This window comes from Fistularia commersonii, chromosome 2 (genome assembly GCF_037954325.1).
Source record: "Fistularia commersonii isolate RoL2024-O1a breed Wild chromosome 2, RoL_Fcom_v1.0, whole genome shotgun sequence".
NCBI classification, from domain to species: domain Eukaryota; kingdom Metazoa; phylum Chordata; class Actinopteri; order Syngnathiformes; family Fistulariidae; genus Fistularia; species Fistularia commersonii.
Genome location: NC_141285.1, coordinates 26,669,263 through 26,694,581, shown reverse-complemented (window position 1 = coordinate 26,694,581; position 25,319 = coordinate 26,669,263). Strand labels below are relative to the sequence as shown.

At 42.0% G+C, this 25,319-nt stretch overlaps 1 protein-coding gene across 3 annotated transcripts in view; it reads right to left on the bottom strand.

The window, feature by feature from the left end:
- atrnl1a (attractin-like 1a) overlaps nucleotides 1–25,319 on the bottom strand; it is a 195,818-nt gene that overhangs the window by 35,485 nt on the left and 135,014 nt on the right. For 2 of the 3 annotated variants that reach the window (XM_086175220.1, XM_086175235.1), the window contains one exon: nucleotides 4,568–4,663. In XM_086175220.1, coding sequence (XP_086031346.1) covers nucleotides 4,568–4,663 — 96 coding nt within the window. The remainder of the gene's footprint in view (nucleotides 1–4,567; nucleotides 4,664–25,319) is intronic. The other variant, XM_086175227.1, reaches the window with a different exon arrangement.

Genomic DNA, 25,319 nt, shown 5'->3' with positions numbered 1-25,319 from the left:
ATTAACAACAACAAAAAAAAAGGCACATGAAACTGATTGATCTTTGGTCGGCGGCGGCGGCGAGAAAATGGCGGACGCTCGTTAATCAGCGGCGAAGGTGTGTGTGTGTGTGTGTGGGGGGGGGGCTTATGCTCGCCGCTCGCCGGCTTTACAACTTCTATTTTATTTTATGGAGGCGGCGGAAACCCCGATTTATGCTGATGTGTGTGTCCGCAATGTGTGTGTGTGTGTGTGTGTGTGTGTGTGTAAAGACAAGACAGGAAGTGCAGGAGGGGGGGTTTACTGTGACGCAACAGGCAGGAAGTTGTTTATCTTCCAGAGCAGTGCTGCTCACTGAGGCCCCCTAGTGGCTGGGAGGGGAACTACAACGGTACCCGGAAATTGAAGAAAAGCTACACACACACACACACACACAATCAAATCAAAACACACAACATAATAAAAAATAAAAAAAAACAGAAGAGCAAAAGAAGACACACACACACATACAAAAGAGACACAGAACACACACACACACACACAAAATGAAACATCAATACAAGCACAGTAAAGAGAAACTCATAAAAAGAAACACACACAATAAGAGACAACAAAAAAGACACACACACACACACACACACACATGATTAAAACATACAATTAAAAAAACAGGTGCACATACAAATGAAACACACAACAAGTGCAAAAAGAAAGAGACAATGAGAGACACAAAAACACACACACACACACACTCAATTATAGAAGCACCTGCACACACACTCACACACACACACACACACACACATACAATAAAAAGACGCAAAACACACACACATAATGAAACACAAATAAAAGCACATTAAGGAGAAACACACACGCTCATAAAAAACACACACATTAAGAAACACCATAAAACACACAAACACACGATTAAAACACACATACTATTAAAAAAAAACCCATGCACACACAAAATGAAACAAACAAGTGCAAAAAAAAATAAACACACACCGATTAAAAAAACACAATAATAGAACAAACAAAAAAGACGCACAATAAAGAGACACACAAAACACACAGACATTAAAAAAAAACACAAAATGCAACACAAATACAAGCACAATAAAGAGAAACACACACATGATCATAAAAAGTAAATACACACAATGAGAGAGAAAGACACACACATGAACGCGCAATAAAAATACACATAAAATGAGATAAAAACACAAGGACAGTGAAGATACACACACACACACACACACACACACACACACACACACACACACACACACAGAGTCCAGTCTAGATCTAAAAATAACCTTAAAAAGATGAAAGGTTTTCATAAATTTGATGCAGAAACCACAATAAATGATTATATTAATAAAGAAATACAACAATTTAAAGAAATTAATCAAATAAAACACATTATAAAACTCCTTGAATGATAATTAAGAGAAGCTTCTTGGAGAAAAACATTATTTTCTTAATAAAAGCTCAAAAAGGAGGACGTTACTTAAAAATGAAAAGCTAAACAGGTAATAAGTAGATTATCATTAATCAGTAATTAGCGGGCGTCCAATCACAGCCTGATATGGATCCCAATCAGGAAGCCACCCGTTTCCATGGCAACCAGCTGAGCAGCTGGAGGAAGAATAACTGAATGAATGAATGAATGAATGAATGAATGAGTGAATTAAAAAGTAAGTGAATGAATGTCTATATGAAATGAACGAATGAATTAGTAAATAAATGAGTGAATAATAAAGTGAGTGAATAAATGAATGAATGAATGAGTGACAGAATGAGTGAATTAACTAGTGAATGAAAGAGTGAACAAATGATTGAGTGAATTAATAAATGAATGAATGAATGAATGAGTGAATAAATGAACAAATTAAAAAGTAATTGAATGAATGTCAACATGAAATGAACGAATGAGTGAGTAAATAAATGAGTGAATAAAAAAGTGAGTGAATAAATGAGTGAATGAATGAATGAATAAATGAGTGAATTAAAAGTAAGTGACTGAATGAATACATGAATGAATAAATGAGTGAATGAATGAGTGACTTAACTAGTGAATGAAAGAGTGAACAAATGATTTAGTGAATTAATAAATGAATGAATGAGTGAATGAATGAAAGCGTGAATGAAAAAGTGAACAAATGATTGAGTGAATGAATGAATGAGTGAATAAATGAACAAATTAAAAAGTGAATGAATGAGTGAATGTTCATCTGTCAAGTTGTAGATTCATTCATTCATTCATTCATTAACAGACATAAAAAATGATCCGACGACCTGATTTTCCAAACTCCGCCCCCTTTTACGTCTGCCAATCAGGTGTGACCTCGGTAAATCCACCACAATCTCCTCATGAGGTCGTTGTCTTAAAGATGAATGAATGAATGAATGAATGAATGACCACCCGCCGGTCATTTGGGTGTTTCTCAGAGCTAGCTAGCTAGCTAGCTAGCCTCCGCAGCGGCTTCGCTTCTTCAACGGCGACCCGGCTGCTGCCCTGGCGGGCGAATCAACCTACTTTACATGAATCTGAATAAATCCCGGCTGTGTGGGCCGCCGCCGCCGCCGCCGCCGCCGCCGCCGCCGTTCTGAGTCAGAGCCGGTGGAGGCGAGCGTTGGCTTCTCCTCGCCCACAAAGCGAAGCTAACAGCCGTCACCGGCCCCAGAGGAACAAAGCGAACTGTGTTTTGTTGAGGGTCTTGGGAGGCGTCGCGGCGGCGTAACGGCGTGGCGGCGGGATCGAACAGATGTGACGCTTCCTCAGCGGCAGCCCTTCGACACCTTCGGCAAACTCCTCTTTTTCAATTGTTTTCTTCGCATTTTTGTTTGAAATGTAAGGGCCTTCATCCCCTGGAAGCTCTCCAGGAAGCGGTGTCCGCTATTGCGAGCGGTTTAGCGAAGGAGCTAATTCCGCCTCTGACTGGACAAGATCCCGCCATAGTTGACGTATGCACACGGGTCATTCACACTGGTCAGTCGAGGGGCGGAGCAGAACATGTATGCTCTGCACATGGAGAACCAGGCCGGAATCAAGCTAGGAATCACCTAGCTTAGCTATTTAGAAGTACCGTGCAATGATTTTATGAGTTCATTCTCAAATGTTTTTCATGTTTTCAACCCCTTGGGGACCAACTTATGAAGGGGTTTAGCACTAAACCGCTTGCAACAAATGACCTGTTGCTAGCGGTTTAGCGTCGGAGCTAATCCCACCTCTGATTGGACAAGATCCCGCCACCGTCCATGTATTCACCCTGTCATTCACACCTCCGGACAGCCGAGGGAACCGGGGACAAAGGTGGAGAACCCAGGGAGCAGAACATGTATGCTCCACAAACAGGGAACCAGGTCAGAATCAAGCTAGAAACCCCTTAGCTCAGTTATTTAGCTGTAACATCCGATCAGTTGCACGTGTTCATTCTCAAATGTTTAACCTACTCTTTAACCTGTTTTTTCAAATGTTTAATTAGCATTTTTTTCTATTGCTATCAATGTAGAACCAGAATCAAGCTAGGAGTCACCTAGCTTAGCTATTTAGAAGTACCGTGTAATGATTTTTATGAGTTCATTCTCAAATGTTTTTCATGTTTTCAAACCCTTGGAGACCAACTTATGAAGCAGTTTAGCACTAAACTGCTAGCAACAAATGACCCATGATCGCGATTAAGTGGTGGAACTAATCCCGCCTCTGATTGGACAAGATCCCGCCACAGTTGACATACTCACTGTCATTCACACCTCCGGACAGCTGAGGGAACCAGGGACAAAGTTGGAGAACCCAGGGAGCAGAACATGTATGCTCCACAAACAGGGAACCGGGTCAGAATCAAGCTAGAAAGCCCTTAGCTCAGTTATTTAGCTGTAACATCCGATCAGTTTCACATGTTCATTCTCAAATGTTTAACCTAATCTTTAACCTGTTTTTTCAAATGTATAATTAGCTTTTTTTTCTATTGCTATCGCTAGAAACTCATTCTCTATGCCGATGATACCCGACTCTGCATTAAAAATTCAAGGACGCTCGGCGTAGCCCTTCTTTTCACGGATAAATCCAGAAAATAACAAATCGTCATCATGGTAAACTAACATGTTATCTTCCGTTCCGTGGCCGTCAAATCAGATTCCAGGGACATTTTTCAACCGTCCAATCACGTTTAACGTGATTCTGTTCCGTTTATTCTCTTTCCGTTCGGGCGTCGGAGCCACTCGTTCAGATTATCCTCGTTTTAATTTCCCTCCTCCAGATGGATGCTAATGAGTAGCAGCAGCTGCTCGTCGTCGCGCCGAGCAGCGACGCCGACGCTCAACACACACTTTCCTCACAAAGCAACACACACCGCCGCCGTGGGACCCGACCAGAGTCCAAACTGAGGCTAACGTTCTTGCGTCCAGGAACAGGAACCTCCTACCGGTCAACCAGATGCACTCTCGCTTTCAAACCAACCTTTTGAGCGTTAGCTTAGCATATCCTACCATGATCATGAGGAATCCTGTATGAACATGAGCGTAAAAACACTAGCTTCTGTTGTGTGTGTGTGTGTGTGTGTGTGTGTGTGTAGCTGACCTGCAGCAGCTCCTCCCGGTCGCCGCCCACCTCCAGCGCCACGGCAACCGAAGCGAAGGGACGGCTCGCCATCTGCTGTCGCTCCCTCATCAGCTGCTGTGGAGGAAGAAGAAGGAAAGGGAATGAGGTGGACGTTCATCTCTTCTGAAGCGCCGCGGCCGGCGGCGGGCAAGATGGCGGTCGGTGAAGGTCGCGTGAAGGTCGGGTGGAGGTCGTCTTCCTCTCGCTCGGCTTTTAGGACCCTTCAAAGATTGACTAAGAGGTGTAATCATTCCCTCTTTGGCTACCCTGCTAATCCTGCTAGCGAAGGTTGCTACATGTGCGCAAAGGGGCGGGGCTTAACCGTGACTCCAACCTGTCAATCACACATCCAACCGTTCACTTGCTCGTTCGCGCCGGCGGACGATTTGTGAGGCCGTTCTGCGACGTAGTTTTAGCTCCGCCTTCTTTTTGGGTGTCCATCAGGGAGGGTACTTGTACTCCTTAGCTTGATGGTACCTCCTCTGGTGAGGTTCTAAGGAGGCCTCTGATTGGCCGGGGGAAGTCGTCACTGAGCGGAGCACACGGGACAACCCTCGGAGCCGCCAATTTTTGATTTAAAAAATGCTACATGTTAGCATGGCTGCTAGCGGAACACAACAAGGTGAACATAGGATAGAGGACGGGGAGAGCAACACAACAACAACGACAATAAAACACAGAAAACGACACAACAAGGACACACAAAAGACGGAGAACACAATATATACACACAAAACGAAAACAAGAACACACAAAATGACACAATACTCACTCAAAAAGACACAAGAACACACACAAGGTGGAGAATACAACACATACATGCAAAACAAGAACATACACAAAATGACACGACACACATACAAAACAACAAAAACACACACACACACACAAAATGACAATGAGAACACACACAAGAGCACAACAAACACACACGACAACAAGAAGACACACAAAGTGGCAAACACAACACACACACAAAACGACAACACGCACACAAACACACACACACACAAAGACAACGACAACACACACACACAAACACATTTACACAAAAAGACAACAAGAACACACACAAGGTGGAGAATACAACACATACATGCAAAACAAGAACATACACAAAATGACAAACACACACACACACACACACACACACACACAAAATGACAATGAGAACACACACAAGAGCACAACACACACACACAACGACAACAAGAAGACACACAAAGCGGCAAACACAACACACACACACACACACAAAGACAACAAGAACACACACAAGGTGGAGAATATAACGCAATGAGAACACAATGTGGAAGACACACAACATCACAACAACGGCAAATAAAAATACAAAGGTTCACACACACACACACACACACAAACACACACACACACACACACACACACACACATTAATGGATTCTGTTTCTAAGTTCTGCTGGAGGGCCGGACACCTGTTCGACGCCGGGAGACGATCTGTCGTCTTTTAAACCAACACACACACACACACACACACACACACACACACACACACACACCGAATGTTCATGAAAAGCTTGTTTTAACGTTCTCTTCTTTCTCGCAGCCGCTCTGAAGCAGGAAATGAAACACACACACGCACAGAAAAAAATGTAAATAAAATAACAGACGTTCACTTCCTGTTGTGAAATCTGGAATGACGTGAAAAGAGTGGAAAAAAAAAGAGATGAAAACATTAAAAAAGCCTTTTTTTTTTTTTTAGTAAATAATAATAACAGATCCGGCGCCGGCGTTTTGTTTTGAAAAGTTTGACTTCCTTTTATTTTTAAGTTAAAGAGCAATAATTACTTACAGAATTTTATTTTATTTTTTTATCTTTTTGTTAAAACATGAAAAAAATAATAATAATAAAAAAAATCAATAACAAGAACAATAAAAAAAAAAATCCCATTGGGTGAAAAGATGCTTTTACTGAAAAGGAACAAAAGCACAAATATGAAAGAAGAATTAAACCCCAGAGAATAGTTGTTTTTCTCTTTGAGAATGAGAGGGTGAATGGACTCTACGGGACGTGAATGAGTGAATGTGTCTGAAAATGACGCACAAATGAACGAGTGAACGATTATAAGTCTCCATATAATTGTGAATGAATGGGTGAACGATTGTATTTTCCTAAAAACTGTGAATGAATGGGTAAATAGTTGTTTTTCTGGATATGATGCATGAATGAGAGGGTGAAAGGACGCCATGTGACCTACAAATGAATGAATGAACAGTTTTATGCCTCGATGTGACATGTGAACGAATGAGTGAATAGTCGTTTTTCTTCATATGAAGCGAGAATGAGAGGGTGAACGCACTCTAAGTCTATTATATGACACAAATGAGTGAATGTTGTGTGTCTGAATATGACGCGTGAATGAATGAGTGAATGGTTGCATGTCCCTCAAAACTGTGAATGAATGAGTGAATAGTTGTTTTCTGGATATGATGCGTGAATGAGAGGGTGAATGGACGCCATGTGACCTACAAATGAATGAACGGTTTTATGCCTCGATGTGACGCGTGAATGAATGAGTGAATGGTTGCATGTCCCTCAAAACTCTGAATGAATGAGTGAATCGGCGTTTTTCTTCGTTAAAGCGCGACTGGACTTCGTATCTGACTTATGAATGAATGAATATGACTTTCTGATGAGAGGGTGAATGTTTAATATCTTTAAATGACTTGTGAGTTGTTGATGAATGAGTGAAAGTTGTATGTCTCGGTAAGACATGTGAATGAGAGGCTGAATGGTCGTTTGTGTCTCTATTGGTGAATGAATGAATGTTAGATCGTTCTTCCGCTAATAATAAAGATTATAAATGGTGTGTAATAGTGACGAGAGGAAAAAACCAAAAAAAGCGCCTCCACATTCATCGTCCTTCGCTAGCCCGGCTAGCTTTCGGCGCTAGGCTAACACGGTTCGCTAGCAAGGCTACCGGGTTTGTAACAGATGAACAGAAGGTGAAGTGTGTGTGTGTGATTTGTAATAACTCCATCATTTATTTACATCTGGATGGATCTCCGAACCTCATATCTGTTCATAAAGGTTCATATGTTTTTATTTCATATTTTGGAAACTTAATCATTATTTATGTGTTATAGCTGTGCAAAACTTTGACTCTTTGTCATAACAGGGGAGGTAATGGATATGTGTTTTATGATTATGTGTGTGTTTGCATTCAAATGCAAATGTCCATTTGAGGTCGTCCCGGTTTGAACGTCCCCTTTTTTTTTGACGAGTCCTTGAACGGTCGTCAAGGGCGACGGCGGCCCCTCCCATCCCCGCCGTCTGCCCGTCAGGCTTCGAATCGTAAATCAGAAGTAAAACGGCGAATTAGCTCCGCCGTGTTGTAAACAAGGAGGGGAGGGAAGGTCTGAATAACACGGCCGTTCTGGAAGCGGCATTGTCGGTATGGATGTGTAATAACAGCTTGGTAACAAACTTAATTAAGCGGTTGAAGAAGAAGAAGAAAAAAAAGAAAGAAAGAAGGAAACAGGAAGTAAAAGTTGCGGGGAAATTTAGCCGTTTTCCAAGAGGAGCCACTTTCATGAGTTATTACAATGTCATAAGCCATTTATTACACAGGAACCATTATGTCTAATACTAGAGGACGTTCTTATTATTTTTTTTTAATTAATTCTAAATTCCTTCCTTGAATTAAAAACAAAAAAAAAAAAAGGGGAACAAGATCTTTAGCGTTGTTGTTCTGTGATGGAGTATCTGGATCTGGTCCAGCGCCCCAGGAAGTAGAAAATAGTGATGTGATGACTTCCTGTATCGGCCATCACATGGTCACAATGCCGCATGTCACGTGGTACCAGTAGTACCAATGTCACATGGTACAACTGTCATGTGGTACCGATGTTACAACATACCAATGGCTAACCAATGGTACCACTGTCACACGGTACCAATGGTCACATGGTACCAATGGTATTAATTTTCACAGGATACCAATGTCACATGGTACCAATGTCACATGGCACCAATGGTCACATGATGCCAATGGTATTAATTTTCACAGGATACCAATGTCACATGGTACCAATGTCATGTGGTACCAATGGTCACATGATGCCAATGGTATTAATTTTCATAGGATACCAATGGTCACATGGTACCAATGTCATGTGGTACCGATGGTCACATGTTAACAATATCACATGGACAAATGGTACCAATGTCTGATGGTACCATTGGTCACATGGTACCAATGGTATTCATTTTCACAGGATACCAATGTCACATGGTACCAATGTCACATGGTACCAATGTCACATGATACCAATGGTATTCATTTTCACGTGGTGCCAATTGGCTACATGGTACCAATATCATGTAGCACCAATGGTCACATGTTACAATATCACATGGACAAATGGTACCAATGTCAGAAGGTACAATTGGTCACATGGTACAAATAGTACCCATGTCACATGGTAGTTGTTCACCACGGGTCCATGTCGGGTCACATGGAACTTATTTTCAAATGGTACCAATGGTATCAATTTTCACATGGTACCAATGGTCACATGGTGCCAATGTCTGATGGTACCATTGGTCACATGGTACCAATGGTATTAATTTTCACAGGATACCAATGTCACATGGTACCAATGTCACATGGCACCAATGGTATTAATTTTCACGTGGTGCCAATGGCTACATGGTACCAATGTCATGTAGCACCAATGGTCACATGTCACAATATCACATGGACAAATGGTACCAATGTCAGACGGTATCATTGGTCACATGGTACTAATAGTACCGATGTCACATGGTAGTCGTTCACCATGGTACCAATGGGTCACATGAAACCACTGGTATTTATTTTCAGGTGGTACCAATTGTTACATGGTTCTGATGGTACCAATGCAACACGATTCCATTGTCATATAGTTCAAATGTCATATGGTAGCAAGGTCACATGGTACTAATCCTTGATCCTTACAGGATCACATCAAATGGTAGCGTCCTCCTGCTATCCATCATGCTATCAAGGTGTCATACAACTGCAGGATCAAAACATCATGCCGTCACCACAAAAAAAGGTCAGGGAGCGACATGGTCACAACGTCACATGGTCATACCATGTGGTCACATGGTCAGAAGGTCACGCCGTCACAACATCACATGGTCACCATGTCCTCAAAGTAACAGTAGCTCAGTTGTTCACGATGTAGCGTCACAGTTCAGTGGCCTCTTGTAACAGAAGTTCAAGCAAGCTAGCACTCATTCTTGTGCCCATGACGGCTAAATGTGGTAGTGCTAGTGGTGTTTAGTCATTGCTAAAGATGAGAGCGGTGTTGGTGTTAAGATCTCTCCAAGCGCTATGACACCGCTGAGTCAACCATCTGCACCACCCTGAAGGACAAGGTAAAGGCGGCTAATGTGGCTAAAGAGGGGACTATGTTAACCAAGCAAAGCTATTGTTAGCTTTTATGAATGACAGACAGCTAGATGGAGATAGCATTAGTCTCATGCGCGAGAAGGCTTTACTTTTGCTGATTAAGCAAAGGAAGACGGCTAACGTGGCTAAAGGCAGGACTACGTGAAGAAAGCAAAGTTATTGTTAGCTTGGATGACAAAGTAATGCTCTCAAGTCTTCGAAGAAGCAGAAAGGTGATTATTAGCTTGGATTAATGAAAGGTAGATACTGGAGATAGCGTTAGCGTGAGTGTTAGCGAGGGTCCTCTAAGCCAGAAGGCTTTATTTTTGATGATTTAGCAAAGGAAGACGGCTAATGTGGCTAAATGGGCGACGACGCCAACGAAGCAAAGCTCTCAAGTCTTAGAAGAAGCCGAAAAGTGATTGTAAGCTCGGATTAATGAAAGGTAGAAGCTGGAGATAGCGTTAGCATTAGCGTTAGCCAGGGTCTCCTATGCCAGAAGACTTAACTTTTGCTGATTTAGCAAAGAGAACTCTGAGTACAAGTGCTGGCAAGAAGAGAAAGAACACCAGAAACACAGCAATAATTAAATTATCTTTAATTCTTTCCTTTTTCTTGCAACAAATAATCCCTTATAAAGTTTCCAAAGAGTGCAGAGTTTGTTTTTGGTGCTGGAGATTCAGTTCTCAAGCGTTTCGGTTCATGAACGAATCAGAACGAATTAAAAGCATGGTTTAAATATATATAGAGGTATATTCATATATATGAACATATAAATATATATGTGTATGTATGTGGTTCGCCTCGGCGCCCCCTAGTGTCGAACGACGGTATTGCAGGATCTGGTTCTCGTCTCCGGAGGCGAAATAAAAACCGTAGCGGCGGAAAAGATTTATCATCGGCTGCGATAATTAAACGCTAAGATGGCCGACGTAAACAAGCAGGGGTGGAATTTTGCTGACGTGACGCGTCGGAGCGAACAATACGACTCCCGCGTCGGCGTGACGGCGCCCGTTCCTCCCCCACGCCGGCCCATCCATCACCGGACTAAATGGTTTAATCCATAACCCCGACGACGGCGGGTTAAGGCCTGATGAATGTTTTAATCAGAGATAGAGGAGGTAACAAGTATTCCTGGACGGGGTTTAATAATTCTTCGCCGCTGCGGGAACCTCATCTGGGATGATAAAAAAATAATAATAATAAAAAATATGTGGAGCTGAATTGATCCCGGAGACGTGTGTGTAGTAATAACCGTGTAATAAATGTGTAATAACTGTGTAATTACTATGCCGGCAGAAAACCGAGAGAAAAATAGTATTATTGCTGAAATATTAATTTTAAAACACCAGCAAACCACTTGATTTTGGGAGATTTTTTTTGGTTTTTGTTCATATCAAACTCCAGAATGACTCTCTCTCAAAAGAAAATTAATGATTTTAATACATTAAAATTAAAGTGATTAATTTTAAATATTAATATTTATTTTAAAACACAAGCAAACCACTTGATTTTCGGAGTTTTGTTTTTTTTTCATATCCAACTCCAAAATGTTTCTCTCTCAAAATTTTTTTTTTAATTTTAATAAATTAAAATTAAAATGATTAATTTTAAATATTGATATTAATTTTACAACACAAGAAAACCACTTGATTTTGGGAGTTGTTTTTTTTCATATCCAACTCCAAAATGTTTCTCTCTCAAAAAAAAATCTTAATTTCAATAAGTTAAAATTAAAATAATTAATTTTAAATATTAATATTAATTTCAAAACACAAGCAAACCACTTGATTTTGGAAGATTTTTTTTTTTTGTTCATATCCAACTCCAAAATGTTTCTCCCTCAAAAACAAAATTATTAAATTTAATAAATTAAAATTAAAATGATTAATTTTAAATATTAATATTAATTTTTCAACACAAGCAAACCACTTGATTTTGGGAGATTTTTTTTTTTTTTATATCCAACTCCAAAATGTTTCTCCCTCAAAAACAAAATTATTAATTTTAATAAATTAAAATTAAAATGATTAATTTTAAATATTAATATTAATTTTACAACACAACCAAACCACTTGATTTTGGGAGATTATTATTTTTTTATATCCAACTCCAAAATGTCTCTCTCTCTCAAAAAAAAAAAAAAAAAAAATCAGCTTCTTTTTTTTTTTCTTTTTTTGTTTTTTTTTCCTTTTAACCGCTGTTTTTTTTTGGACGGAGGATCCGAGCCAGGCAGGAAATTAAAGAGGCGAAGCGAGAGCCCGGACGGAGCTGGCGGCTGGCGGATCTTTGTGAGGCTCTTGGCAGGTTTGAAAAAAATATAATAAAATAAAAATAAATTAAGAAAAGTTTTCTTTGACATCTCAAAAACGACAAAGTGCGCTCTCATTTTTCCGACCGTTTTCCCCGGATGACGATTTTTTTTTTTTTTTTCGTTCAGCCGTCTCAGACGTTCCTCCGATATGCTGACGACACCTGGAAATTCGTCGTTTTAAATTTTTTAATACAAATTAACCGTCTTCATTTTCCCCCGGCAAACATCGCGGAAAAACAATTTCAATATATAATCGGGTTGAAAAAGCAATGTTTGTCAATCGGATCAATATATTGATCGGTTTTATCCCCGATCACCAGCTGACTGATCGATGGGTTTGCCGATCGGAAAATCGATTTGCAGTAAAATACCCGCCGGGTAAACGACCAAAGTACATTTATTTTTTATTCATTTTTATTCATTCATTTGTTCATTCATTTCTTGAAAACATTATTCATAAAATAAAAAGAAAGAATTTCCATTCATTCATGTGTTACATTATTCATAAAAATGAATGAATAATGCAGTTTTAGCTCAAAACGGCGCTTAAAATGCATAAAACAAAATTCATTCATTTGGCCATTCATTCATTTTTTCATTCATTCATTCATTTATTCACATTCATTTTTTCATTCATTCATTCATTTATTCACATTCATTTTTTCATTCATAAATTCATTCATAAATTTTTCATTCAATCGTGTTATTATTCATTCATTTATTCAGTGATTTTTTCATATAATGGTCATTAATTCATTCACTCATTCATCCCTTGTCCATTCATTTGTTTTTTCATTCATTCATCATATTTTCATTCTTTCATTCATTCATGTTTTTCATTCTTTTTTCATTCATTAATTCATGTTTTTCATTTTTTTTTCATTCATTCATTCATTTATTCACATTCATTTTTTCATTCATTCGTTTGGTCATTCATTCATGTTATTATTCATTCATTCATTCACTGATTTGTTAATTTAATGTTCATTAATTCATTCACTCATTCATCCCTTGTCCATTCATTCGTTTTTTCATTCATTCATCATATTTTCATTCTTTCATTCATTTGTTCATTCATTTCTTGCAAACATTATTCATAAAATAAAAAGAAAGTATATTCATTCATTCATTGTTACATCTTTTAAAAATGAATGAATCTATTTTTAGCTCATAACGGTGCTTAAATTACGTCAAACGCAACTCATTCATTTGTTCATTCGTTGTTCCTTCAATCATTCATCTTTTCATTCGCTCATTCATTTGGTCATTTATTCATTCATTCATTCATGTTTTTATTCACTCAATTCATTCATTTATTCACTAATTTGTTCAATCAATGTTCATTCATTCACTCACTCATTCATTAGTTTGTTGATCCATTCATCATATTTTCATTCTTTCATTAATTTGGTCATTCATTCATTTGTTCTTTCATTTTTTGCGAACATTATTCATAAAATAAAAAGAAAGAATACTCATTCATTCATTTGTTACATTATTCTGAAAAATGAATGAATCTATTTTTAGCTCATAACAGCGCTTAAAATACATAAAACACAATTCGTCTTTTTATTCTTTCATTCATTTGGACATTCATAAAATAAAAAGAGACTTTTCATTCACTCCTTTTTTACATTATTTATAAAAATGAATGAATCTATTTTAGCTCATAACGCCGCTTAAAATTAATTAACCACAAGTCATTCATTTGGTCATTCATTCCTTTTTTCATTCATTCGTCTTTTTATTCATTCATTCATTCATTTTTACATTCATTTTTTTGTTCATTCATTTCTCGCAAACATTCTTCATAAAATAAAAAGAGACTTTTCATTCATTCATTTGTTACATTATTCATAAAAATGAATGAATAATGCAGTTTTAGCCTAAAACTGTGCTTAAAATACATTAAACACAATTCATTCATTTGTTTATTCATTGTTCCTTCATTTATCCTTTGTTCATTCATTCATTTGGTGACTCATTCATTTTTTCATGCATTCAATCATTTTTACATTCTTTCATTCATTTGTTCATATTCATTCATTTGGTCATTCATTAATTTTTTCATAAATTCATTAATTTTTTCACATTAATGTTTTCATTCATTCATTCTTTCATTCATTCTTTCATTCATTTGTTTGTTCACATTCATTAATTTTTTTCATTCGTTCATCCATTCATTTTTATTATTCATTCACTCACTTGTTCATTCATTCGCTCACTACAATGCTAATGCTACACTCAGGTTGTGGGTGCTGAAGCTAATCATGGTCTTAACTTTGACAGGTTCAGCTGTCAATCAGCGGGATCAGCTGTCAATCAAAGAGTCGTCTGTCAATCAAAGAGTCGGCTGTCAATCAAAGAGTCGGCTGTCAATCAAAGAATCAGCTGTCAATCAAAGAGTCGGCTGTCAAACAAAGAATTGGCTGTCAAAGAATCAGCTGTCAATCAAAGAATCAGCTGTCAATCAAAGAGACGTCTGTCAATCAAAGAGTCGTCTGTCAATCAAAGAATCAGCTGTCAATCAAAGAGCCACCCAACCACTCACCCTCTCATTTAAACCTCCGGACAATTTAGTCTTAAGCTAGAACTTTTTTACTTCAGGCCTCGTTGCCCGCGGCAACCTCACGTTGCCCCAGCGACGGTCACCTGCGCCGGACGCTCGGCGCGGCGGAAGCACGATAAGACGCCCTCCTTCCTCCACGGGCCCTCCATTGTCGGGAACCCGTGATCCACAACCACACACACACACACACACACACACACACACACACACACCTCATTGATACTGATAAGTATTCAATTACTTCCTGCGCCCGTGGCTGTGGAAGCTCGCCGCCGTGACGGGACGCAGATAGCATTGACCGCCATATTGGATGGGTTCGGTCCGGACGTGGCGCCCGCCTGGGACGCCGCCGCCGATTGTTCCACGCTTTACAACCACAACAAAAGTAGATCGGATTTACATCGTGAATGGAAAAACAAAGGAGGGACTCGGTTGAATAAGCCAAAATTTTCACACACACGCACATGCACGCACACGTGCGCAGGCTCGACCTCCATCCGGAATCAGTATGCCGCCGCCGCCGCCGCCGCCGCCGCACTCGAGGGGGTGCGATAACAAATCTCATTTCCGGTGTGTTTGCCAAGGTTCGACGCGGCGGCGTTCATCTCTAGGAGGAATGCGGCGGTCCAGGTGGTGGCGTGGGGCGGGCGGGGGGTAAACAACGGCGCCGATATCCTGTTCTAATACCGCCTCCGACCCCTCCGACCCCACCGGGCCGATCCAAAGAGCCTCGCCTTGTGAAATCGGCAGCCGGGAGTCCAAAACTACCGCCTCCTCCATGCTAAGCTAACGGCAGCTAGCTCTCCTGGAGGGGCTTCACTGAGTGAGAGGGTGAATGTTGACGCGTGAGTGAATGAGTGAATGGCTATATGTGTCCATACATGGTTGTACGAATGAATTAATGCTTTTTTTAACTCGTACCGGCCCTTTAAATACCACAAGACATGTATGTCTCTACATCACGTGTGAATGAATGAATGAATGAATGAATGAATGAATGCGTTTTTTTAGCACGCGCGGCCCTTTAAATACCTCCCACCCTTGAACGGAGTCCGACAAAAGTTGTGTCCCATTCATGTATTCATTCATCCATTCGCTAACAGACACATTCGAGTTAGCCGCAAGCTAACCAAGACAGAAATCTGGTTGAAAACAGCCATTTGTCGACTAGCTAACGGAGACGCCGATCACAAGAAGGTTAGAGGTCACCGGGGAGTGACGGTAATCGACATGCTAGCTGCTACGGCTGCACCCCGAGGCCGATGCGGGGTGAGCTTTTGGCTAATGTTTGGCGGACAGGGGATGCTAGCGGCTAGCGGTCCACAGGGGCCGATTCGGGGGGCGAACTCCGTGACCAGCACGGCTCCGGCCAATCAAAACAAAATGGACCAAATGGTGCAGAAACAAGAGAAACGACCCTTCCGTCGCCTTCCCCGGGTCCCGGCAGAGTCCGGAAACATCGTAAAATCAGAATGCTAGCGTTTAGCGGCGCGGCGGACACGAGCCGTTACACCGGATGAGTAAAACCTGTGTCGCCGTAAAAACAAAACAAAATAAACGGGGCTTTTATAAAGCGTTTATTACAACCTTCTGTTCCGATGCGTTCGCTGGGAGTTAGGAAATATCAACGCTACGATCGCCGGAGGGGTTCCAGACCGACCGCCAGAGAGGAAAGGGGCGGAGCCAGATGGATCATTCACTCTGATCATAACCATTCACTCTGTCATTTCGTCTCCATAGCAACCATCCCTGCAGTTTACTTTTCTGCGGGAAGATCTGCATCTCCGTTAGCCGTGATCGATAAATGATTGTTTTCGACCAGATTTCTGTCTTGGTTAGCTTGCGGCTAACTTGAATGTGTCCGTTAGCGAATGGAGCGCGGCTAAATATGAGCTAAAAATGCATTCATTCATCCATACAACAATTCAACCTCTCATTCAGATAAACAATATTCACCCTTTCACATAGAAATAGCGCATAAAATCATTCACTCGTCCATTCACGCGTCAAATAGCCACAACTATTCACCCTCTCATTCACACAATAAACAGACACACAACCATTCGTAGTCTCGGTTAGCTCGTGGCTAACTTGAATGCGTCTTTTAGCATATGGAGCGCTGCGACTTGAACACGTGCGCACGTGAATGCGACCCGACTTTTGCACGGACTCCACTCAAGGGCGGGAGGTATTTAAAGGGCCGGTACGAACCCCCAAAATTCATTCATTCATTCATTCATTCATTCATCCCCCTTTCCTTTGTTGTGTTTGCTAGCAGGAGCTAGCAGGAGTAGAAATATCTCTGCGTCGTCCCCGAAACCCGAGGCGTGGAGACCCCGTCCTCTAAATCAACCCCCGGACGCCGCCATGGGAGGGGGGGGGGGCAAGAGAGGGGCGAGGGGGGGTATTTTCGGGGGTCATCCATTATATGCTATTACATTAGCCTTCATCATCGGCCTCCCCGGACAGCCATCATCCATCGCCATTCTTCACAGGCCAACACACACACACACACATCGGATAACAAGGCCCCGCACCGCTCCATGTGTGTGTGTGTGTGTGTGTGTGTGTGTGTGTGTAGTCGACTTTTTCCGATCCATTTCTCCGCGGGAAAAGTGGAGCATCTGGAGTTAATCCGCCGTACCTGGCACATCCTGCGCTCCTGCAACGCCCCCGGGGTCGAACCCGCATCTTCATCACCGCTCCCACCGGGGTGATTGACAGGTCCCCGCCACCGCAACACACACACACACACACACACACACACATAGATAGGCGCAGACACACACACACTGCTTGTACCGCATTATACAATCCCATCGGCTCCATAGATGCGAAAGTAGGGATTACAGGAAGTGTATGTGTGTGTGTGTGTTGGTGTGTGTGTTGGTGTGTGTGTGTGTGGTCGGTGACCAATGGAATGCTGTAAACTAACAGCTACGGAGCCTTAGGCAAGGGTTGTGCAGCATGCTAACTGTTGTGCAGCATCCTAACTGTTGTGTAGCATGCTAACTGTTGTGTAGCATCCTACCTGTTGTGTAGCATGCTAACTGTTGTGTAGCATCCTACCTGTTGTGTAGCATGCTAACTGTTGTGTAGCATGCTAACTGTTGTGTAGCATCCTAACTGTTGTGTAGCATCCTAACCGTTGTGTAGCATGCTAACTGTTGTGTAGCATGCTAACTGTTGTGTAGCATGCTAACTGTTGTGTAGCAGCTAGCGGGTTCTGCTAGTTCTAGGATTGCTAGGATTGGTTCTCCAACTATCTTCTTGAAGAACACGATGAAGGGCATTTAGAGTGATGTGAAAAAAAATAAAAATGTCTCATCGCAAAGCTGCGGCCAATCACAGCTCATGTTGGTGCAGGGGGGGCGGGGCTTAGCCGTGACAGGCTGTCAATCAACCGGCCGTTCATCCACTTCAATGAACCTGCTGTGAGAGGAAGATAGACAACCTGGAGAGGCTGGGCAGGAGAACATGGAGAACACACACGGCGTGTGTGTGTGTGTGTGTGTGTGTGTGTGTGTGTGTGTGTGTGTGCATACCCATAAAACACAATGTGTCTGCCTTTGAAGGCATCAGTAGGTGGTTCTAGTTACGGCCTGGACAGCGTGATTTAAGAGGTTTAAACAACCGTGAATCCCCTTGACCGCAGTTTGACGCACACACACACACACACACAAACATACACACACTCACTCACACACGCACACACACACACGCACACACACACACACACACAGCTCTGACATACCCCGATCATACACTATACAAACATGGTGTTTGCACGCACTTCCCCTCTCTCTTGAGGTTGTTTGTATCTCACAGAAAAACACACACACACACACACACACACACACACACACAAGCATACACACATCCAGCCCATTTAGCTGCGCATCCCGTTAGCAACATCTTCCCATCGGTCTGCCGCACCCAGAGGGTTTTGCACATTGTCATGCACAATGCATGAGTTCACACGTGTGTGTGTGTGTGTGTGTGTGTGTGTGTGTGTGTGTGTGAGAGAAAAACCATCTGATCAGTGGCTTTTGTTACAACAGACTAATTCCAAGAGTGTTTGTCGGCCATTGTTGATGACAATGCGTTCAAAGACCTTGTATGATGCAAAAACCCTTGTGACTTCTTCTTCTTTGGGTTCTTCCCTTCAGGCGTCTCCACAGCAAGACAACCTTCTCCATCTCACCCTATTCTCTGGATCCTCCTCTCTCACACCAACTACCTTCATATCCTCTTCGCCATTGTTCGGACATGAACAGAGTGTTAATGTCCCAACCATCTCAGTCATCACTTTGTCTCGGTCATACATGTCCTGCACCCTTGTGACAATCCTTCTTTTCCTTTGGACTTCTCACTTCAGGGAATTCACTTTCTCCATCTAATCCTATTCTCTGTATCCTCCTCTCTCACACCAACTACCTTCATATCCTCTCTCACAACATCTATAGATCTTCTCTTTGGTCTTCCTCTAGACCTCCTGCTTGGCAGCTCCACCTTCAGTAACTTTCTACCAAGATCTTCAACATGGTTTGGACATGAACAGAGGAGTGTTCATGTCCAAATCATCTGAGTCTTCACTTTGTCTCGGTCATACATGTCCTGCACCCTGTGATATATTTTCCTTTGGGCTTCTCCCTTCAGGGGTCTCCACAGCGAGTCAACTTTCTCCATCTAACCCTATTCTCTGGATCCTCCTCTCTCACACCTTCATATCTTCTCTCACTACGTCCATAAATCTTCTCTTTGGTCTTCCTCCAGACCTCTTGCCTGGCAGTTCCAATTCCAGCATCCGTCTACCAATATATTCTCTATCCCTCCTCTGTCCATGACCCAACCATCTCAGTCTGGCTTCTCTGACCTTCTCTCCAAAACATCTAACATGTGCTGTTCCTCTGATAGCCTCATTCCTGATCCTCTCCATCCTGGTCACTCCCAAAGAGAACCTCAACATCTTCATCTCTGCAACCTCTAGTTCTGCCTGCTGTCTTTTGGTCATTGGAACAGTTTCTAGTCCAAACATCATCGCTGGTCTCACCACTGTCTTGTACACCTTTCCTTTTATTCTGGCTGATGTTCTTCTATCTCGTCGTACCCCTGACACTTTTCTCCACCCATTCCAACCTGCTTGGACCGTCTCTTCACCTCTTTTCCACACTCTCCTACGCTCTGGACTGTTGACCCCAAGTACCTGAAATCCTCCAGCTTCTTGATCTCCACTCCCTGTAGCCTCACCGCTCCACCCGAGTTCCTCTCATTCACACACATATATTCTGTCTTGCTGCGACTAACTTCCATTCCTCTCCTTTCCAGAGCATACCTCCACCTCTCTAGATGTTCCTCAACCTGTTTTCTGCTCTCACTACAGATCACAATGTCATCTGCAAACATCATGGTCCATGGAGATATATGACGTCATGTTCAAAACCCTTCTATGTTGCCGTCAATGACCTTATACGGTACAGTCAAAAAACCATTGTAATGATGCGTTCAAGGACCCTTTTGACGATTGTTCAAAGACCTTGAATGATGCGGGCAAAAACCCGCTGCGGTGCGTTCAAAGACCGTGTTGCCCACACATTCAAAATCCAGCAATGATGCGTTCAATGACCCTGTAAAATACGGTCAAAAACCCTTGTGGCGTAAAATTCAAAGACCTTGTACGATGCGTTCAAAGACCCTGGTAGGACAAGCTCAACTTTCGTGATGCCCATTGGTTCAAAACCGTTCTACGATGCGTTCAAGGACCCTGTTGACCACGCGTTCAAAATCCAGCTATGATGCGTTCAGCTATCGTGTTGACCAGGGGTTCAAAACCCCTCTACGTTGCGTTCAAAGACGTTGTACAATACGATCAAAAACCCTTGCAACGATGTGTTCAAAACCCCGCTACGATGCGTTCGATGACCCTGTACGATGTGGTCGACGACACCGCTGGGGTGCGTTCAAAGACCGTGTTGACCACTCATTCAAAATCCAGCTATGATGCGTTCGATGACCCTGTAAAGGCGACGCGTTCAAGGAACCTGTTGACAACGCGTTCAAAACCCCGCTACGATGTGGTTGACTACTCTGCTGTGGTGCGTTCAAAGACCGTGTTGACCACGCCTTCAAAATCCAGCTATGATGCGTTCGATGACCCTGTAAAATGTGGTCAAAAATCCAGCTATGATGCGTTCAAGGACCCAGATGAGGTGCGTTCAAAACGCCGCTGCGATGCGTTCAATGACCTTATACGATACGGTCAAAAACCGTTGTGGTGATGCGTTCAAAGACCTTGCAGTTGCATGTCTGGTATGAACGGGGGTGAATGAATGAACCTCTCGTCCAATGACAGCCCAGATAAGCAGAACGAACCAATGAATGAATGAAGAGTCTTTTTGAAGAGTCTCCTCTGTGTCCTCGCCTCGCCCCCTTCCGGAACCTTCCACGCCGGAGGGGCCCCGTGGACATGCGCGCCCACGTGCGCGCCCACGTGCACGCCCCTGTAATTTGTCGCTCGGCTTATTACGGGAGCGGATCGGTATCTCGGGGCCCCCGAGGGCCCGTTAGCATCGATTGGCCTCGCTTCCCAAAACAAGGAGCAGAAGAAAGGAAGGACCTGGAAACGCTTGTTGATCTTCATCATCTTCATCTAAACCCCCTTTTTTTTTTGTCTTCGTCCTCCGAGGAACTGCACCTTTACACGCTTAGATTTTGTGTAATAAGCGTGTAATAAATGTGTTCATAACAGGTAATAAATGTGTGATAAATCAAAATGATCGATTATTTTATATTATTATTTTTCATACTTTTTTAAAGTATTTTCAGGTTGTTTTTTTCTTAGAAATGTTATATGTCTGTAAAAAACACATTTTACTTTAAAATCAATTGGGGAATCTCAAAATCTTTGTACTTAAGACCTTAAGACACTTTATAGCTTTATTTTCATTTCTTATTCTCCCCTTTTTTTTATGCTGTTTATGCAATTTCCTACTATTATTTATTATTGTTATGTTTTAATTGAAACTCTGGCACAACGATTTCCTTCAGGATAAATAAAGTTGTTCTTATTCTTATTCTTAATTATTATTGTTGTTCTAATTGCAATTATTGACATTGTAATTCTGATAATTATTCAGACATTTTAATTGCATTTTTTGGGGGGTCAAAATTGGCAAAAATTGTATTTTGTGAGCGGCCCTCGCTGTCGCCATGGCGACCGAAGACGCTCTTACTGCTGATTTAAAAAAAAAAAAAAAGGACGGAGAAACGTCCGCTGTGATTGGCTAATTGACCGACGAGGAGCCGCTGTCCTTCCGTGCCATTGGCCGATCGACTGACCTTCACACACACACACACACACACACACACACACACACACACACACGGCTTAAGAAGAGAAGATCGAGGGATCCGGCTTAGAAAAAGTCCCTTAAAAGTCTTCTTGGATGTGCTGTCATCAAGCGCTACATGTCGCTAACGTTAACGTAGCATCGCGGACGAACTCAGGACGTCTGAAGGATCTGAAGATGGATCAGGACCACCGACGTGGAGGAGAAGAACGGTCGGAATTATCTATAATTGCATTTCTTGCATTGATGAGCTCCTCATCCAAGCATCTCGCGCTTAATTACATTTGGGGCTGATAGCGGAGGAGACGCTAGCGACGACACGCTCCCGCCTCCTCCTCCCGCCCCTCCGAGCCGCTAATTAGCATCCGCGGCAGCCATGTTGGAAGCACGCAAAACAAACCCAATCAATGGGTCTATTTGCTCGTGAAAGGCTATGCTAATGCTAATCAATCTATATAAATCATTGATCCACTGCAGGAAGTCCAACTGGGAGTTGAAAAAAAAAAAACAGCTAAGCTAGCGCAGTGAATCTACGTCAGATGTTTTATTTTGAAAATCCACAGGGTGGGTTAGCATTGCGTGGCGCTAGCATCAGGCTACGTTTGAACCCATCAGTCAGAAATGATCACGTAAGACCATCAGGCTACAACATGATGCAAGGATATCAGGCTACAATATCATGCTATGATATCAGGCTACAACATCATGCTAGGACATCAGGCTACAATATCATGCTAGGACATCAGGCTACAATATCATGCTAGGATATCAGGCTACAACATCATGCTAGGACATCAGGCTACAATATCATGCTAGGACATCAGGCTACAATATCATGCTAGGATATCAGGCTACAACATCATGCTAGGACATCAGGCTGCAACATCATGCTAGGACATCAGGCTAAAATATCATGCTAGGACATCAGGCTACAATATCAGCTAGTATGTCATAGTAGAGCATCAAGCTAGAATGCCAACCTGGAACATCATGCTAGAACACAAGTGAACCCATCAGTTAGCACAGATCATGCTAGAGCATTATCTTAGAGAATCATGATAGAGCATCACGTTAGAACATCACAAAATAACATCATGCTAGAAATCCATGCTAGCAAATCATGTTAAGAAACCTGAGAACCCATTAGTTAGAAGACTTTATGTTAAAGATTGATGCTAGCGTATCATGCTAGAACGCACTTGAACCCATCAGTTTGATCATATCAGGCTAGAATTAATGTTAAAGCATCATGGTAGAGCACCAAGCTAGAACATAGCTTTGGAGCATGATGCTAGAGCATCATGTCAGAACATAAAACTAAAGCGTCATGCTAGAGCAACATGCTAGAACATAATGTTAAAGCATCATAGCATACGCTGCTAGAACACATGGGAACCCTTCAGTTAGCATAGATCAGGCTAGAATTAATGTTACGCATCACGATTTAGAGCCAAACTAGAACATTGCTTCGAAGCATCATGCTAGAACACAGCTTTGGAGCATCATGCTAGAACATAGCTTTGGAGCATCATGCTAGAACATAACTTTGGCGCATCATGCTAGAGCATAGCTTTGGAGAATCATATTAGAGCATAGCTTTGGAGCATCATGCTAGAGCATCAAGCTAGAGCATAGCTTTGGAGCATCACGCTAGAGCATAGCTTTAGAGAATAATGCTAGAGCATAGCTTTGGAGCATCATGTTAGAGCATAGCTTTGGAGAATCATGTTAGAGCATAGCTTTAGAGTATCATGCTAGAGAATAGCTTTGGAGCATCAAGCTAGAGCATAGCTTTAGAGCATTATGCTAGAGCATAGCTTGGAGCATCATGCTAGAACATAGCTTTGGAGCATCATGCTAGAGCATCAAGCTAGAGCATAGCTTTAGAGTATCATGCTAGAGAATAGCTTTGGAGCATCATGCTAGAGCATCAAGCTAGAGCATAGCTTTAGAGTATCATGCTAGAGAATAGCTTTGGAGCATCATACTAGAGCATAGCTTTGGAGCACCATGCTAGAGCATCAAGCTAGAGCATAGCTTTGGAGCATCCTGCTAGAGCATAGCTTTGGAGATTCATGTTAGAGCATAGCTTTGGAGCATCATGCTAGAGCATCAAGCTAGAGCATAGCTTTAGAGTATCATGCTAGAGAATATCTTTGGAGCATCATGCTAGAGCATAGCTTTGGAGATTCATGTTAGAGCATAGCTTTGGAGCATCATGCTAGAGCATCAAGCTAGAGCATAGCTTTAGAGCATCATGCTAGAACATCATGCTAGATCATATGAGAACCCATCAGTTAGAAGATCCTGTGAGAACACGATGTTAGAACATCGCACCAGAACATCACCGCGCTAAAACCGTTAGCACCCTTTCGCTCCTGTCCCGGGTCCTGCGCTTGGCGTTTCCACCCTGTTTCCACAGCAACAATAAGACAAATAATAAATAAATCACCCCACCCATCCCATAATAGTAACGCCACAGTAACCGTCAGCCATCTTTTGTTTTACCCGATATTAAAATCGGAGCCCCGATGGCTGAAATGCTAATAAGGCGGCTAATAAAAGCGAGAGAAGCGGCGCCGGGCCGTCATGGCCGCCGCCGGCGGGACGCTGTTTGTTTTCAAGGACTAATAATGGCGGCGCAGACTCGTAATTATGAAGTTAGTGAGGTGGGGAAATTACAAGAGATGAATAGGCTGTGTGTGTGTGTGTGTGTGTGTGTGTGTGTGTGTGTGTGTGTGTGTGTGTGTGTGTGTGTGTTGACAAAATAAGATATTCATGACCTCTCAAAGCTGTTGAAACCTGATGTTTATTTTATTTTGAAAGGAAAACAGGCAGGAAATAAAGCCGTACAGAATTTTAATTTCAAAGTAAAAATTAAAAAATTGATCAGATCGATCTGATTGATCGGCGTTGATAGATTTTTATTTTTAATTTTAAAAATTTATTTTATTTGTTTTTTTTGCTTATTTTGGACAGACATGACAATTCCAGCACTTTTGACTGGACCTCTGTGTGTGTGTGTGTGTGTGTGTGTGTGTGTGTGTTTACATGTTCATCTGCAGTGACGTTCCTCAAACGT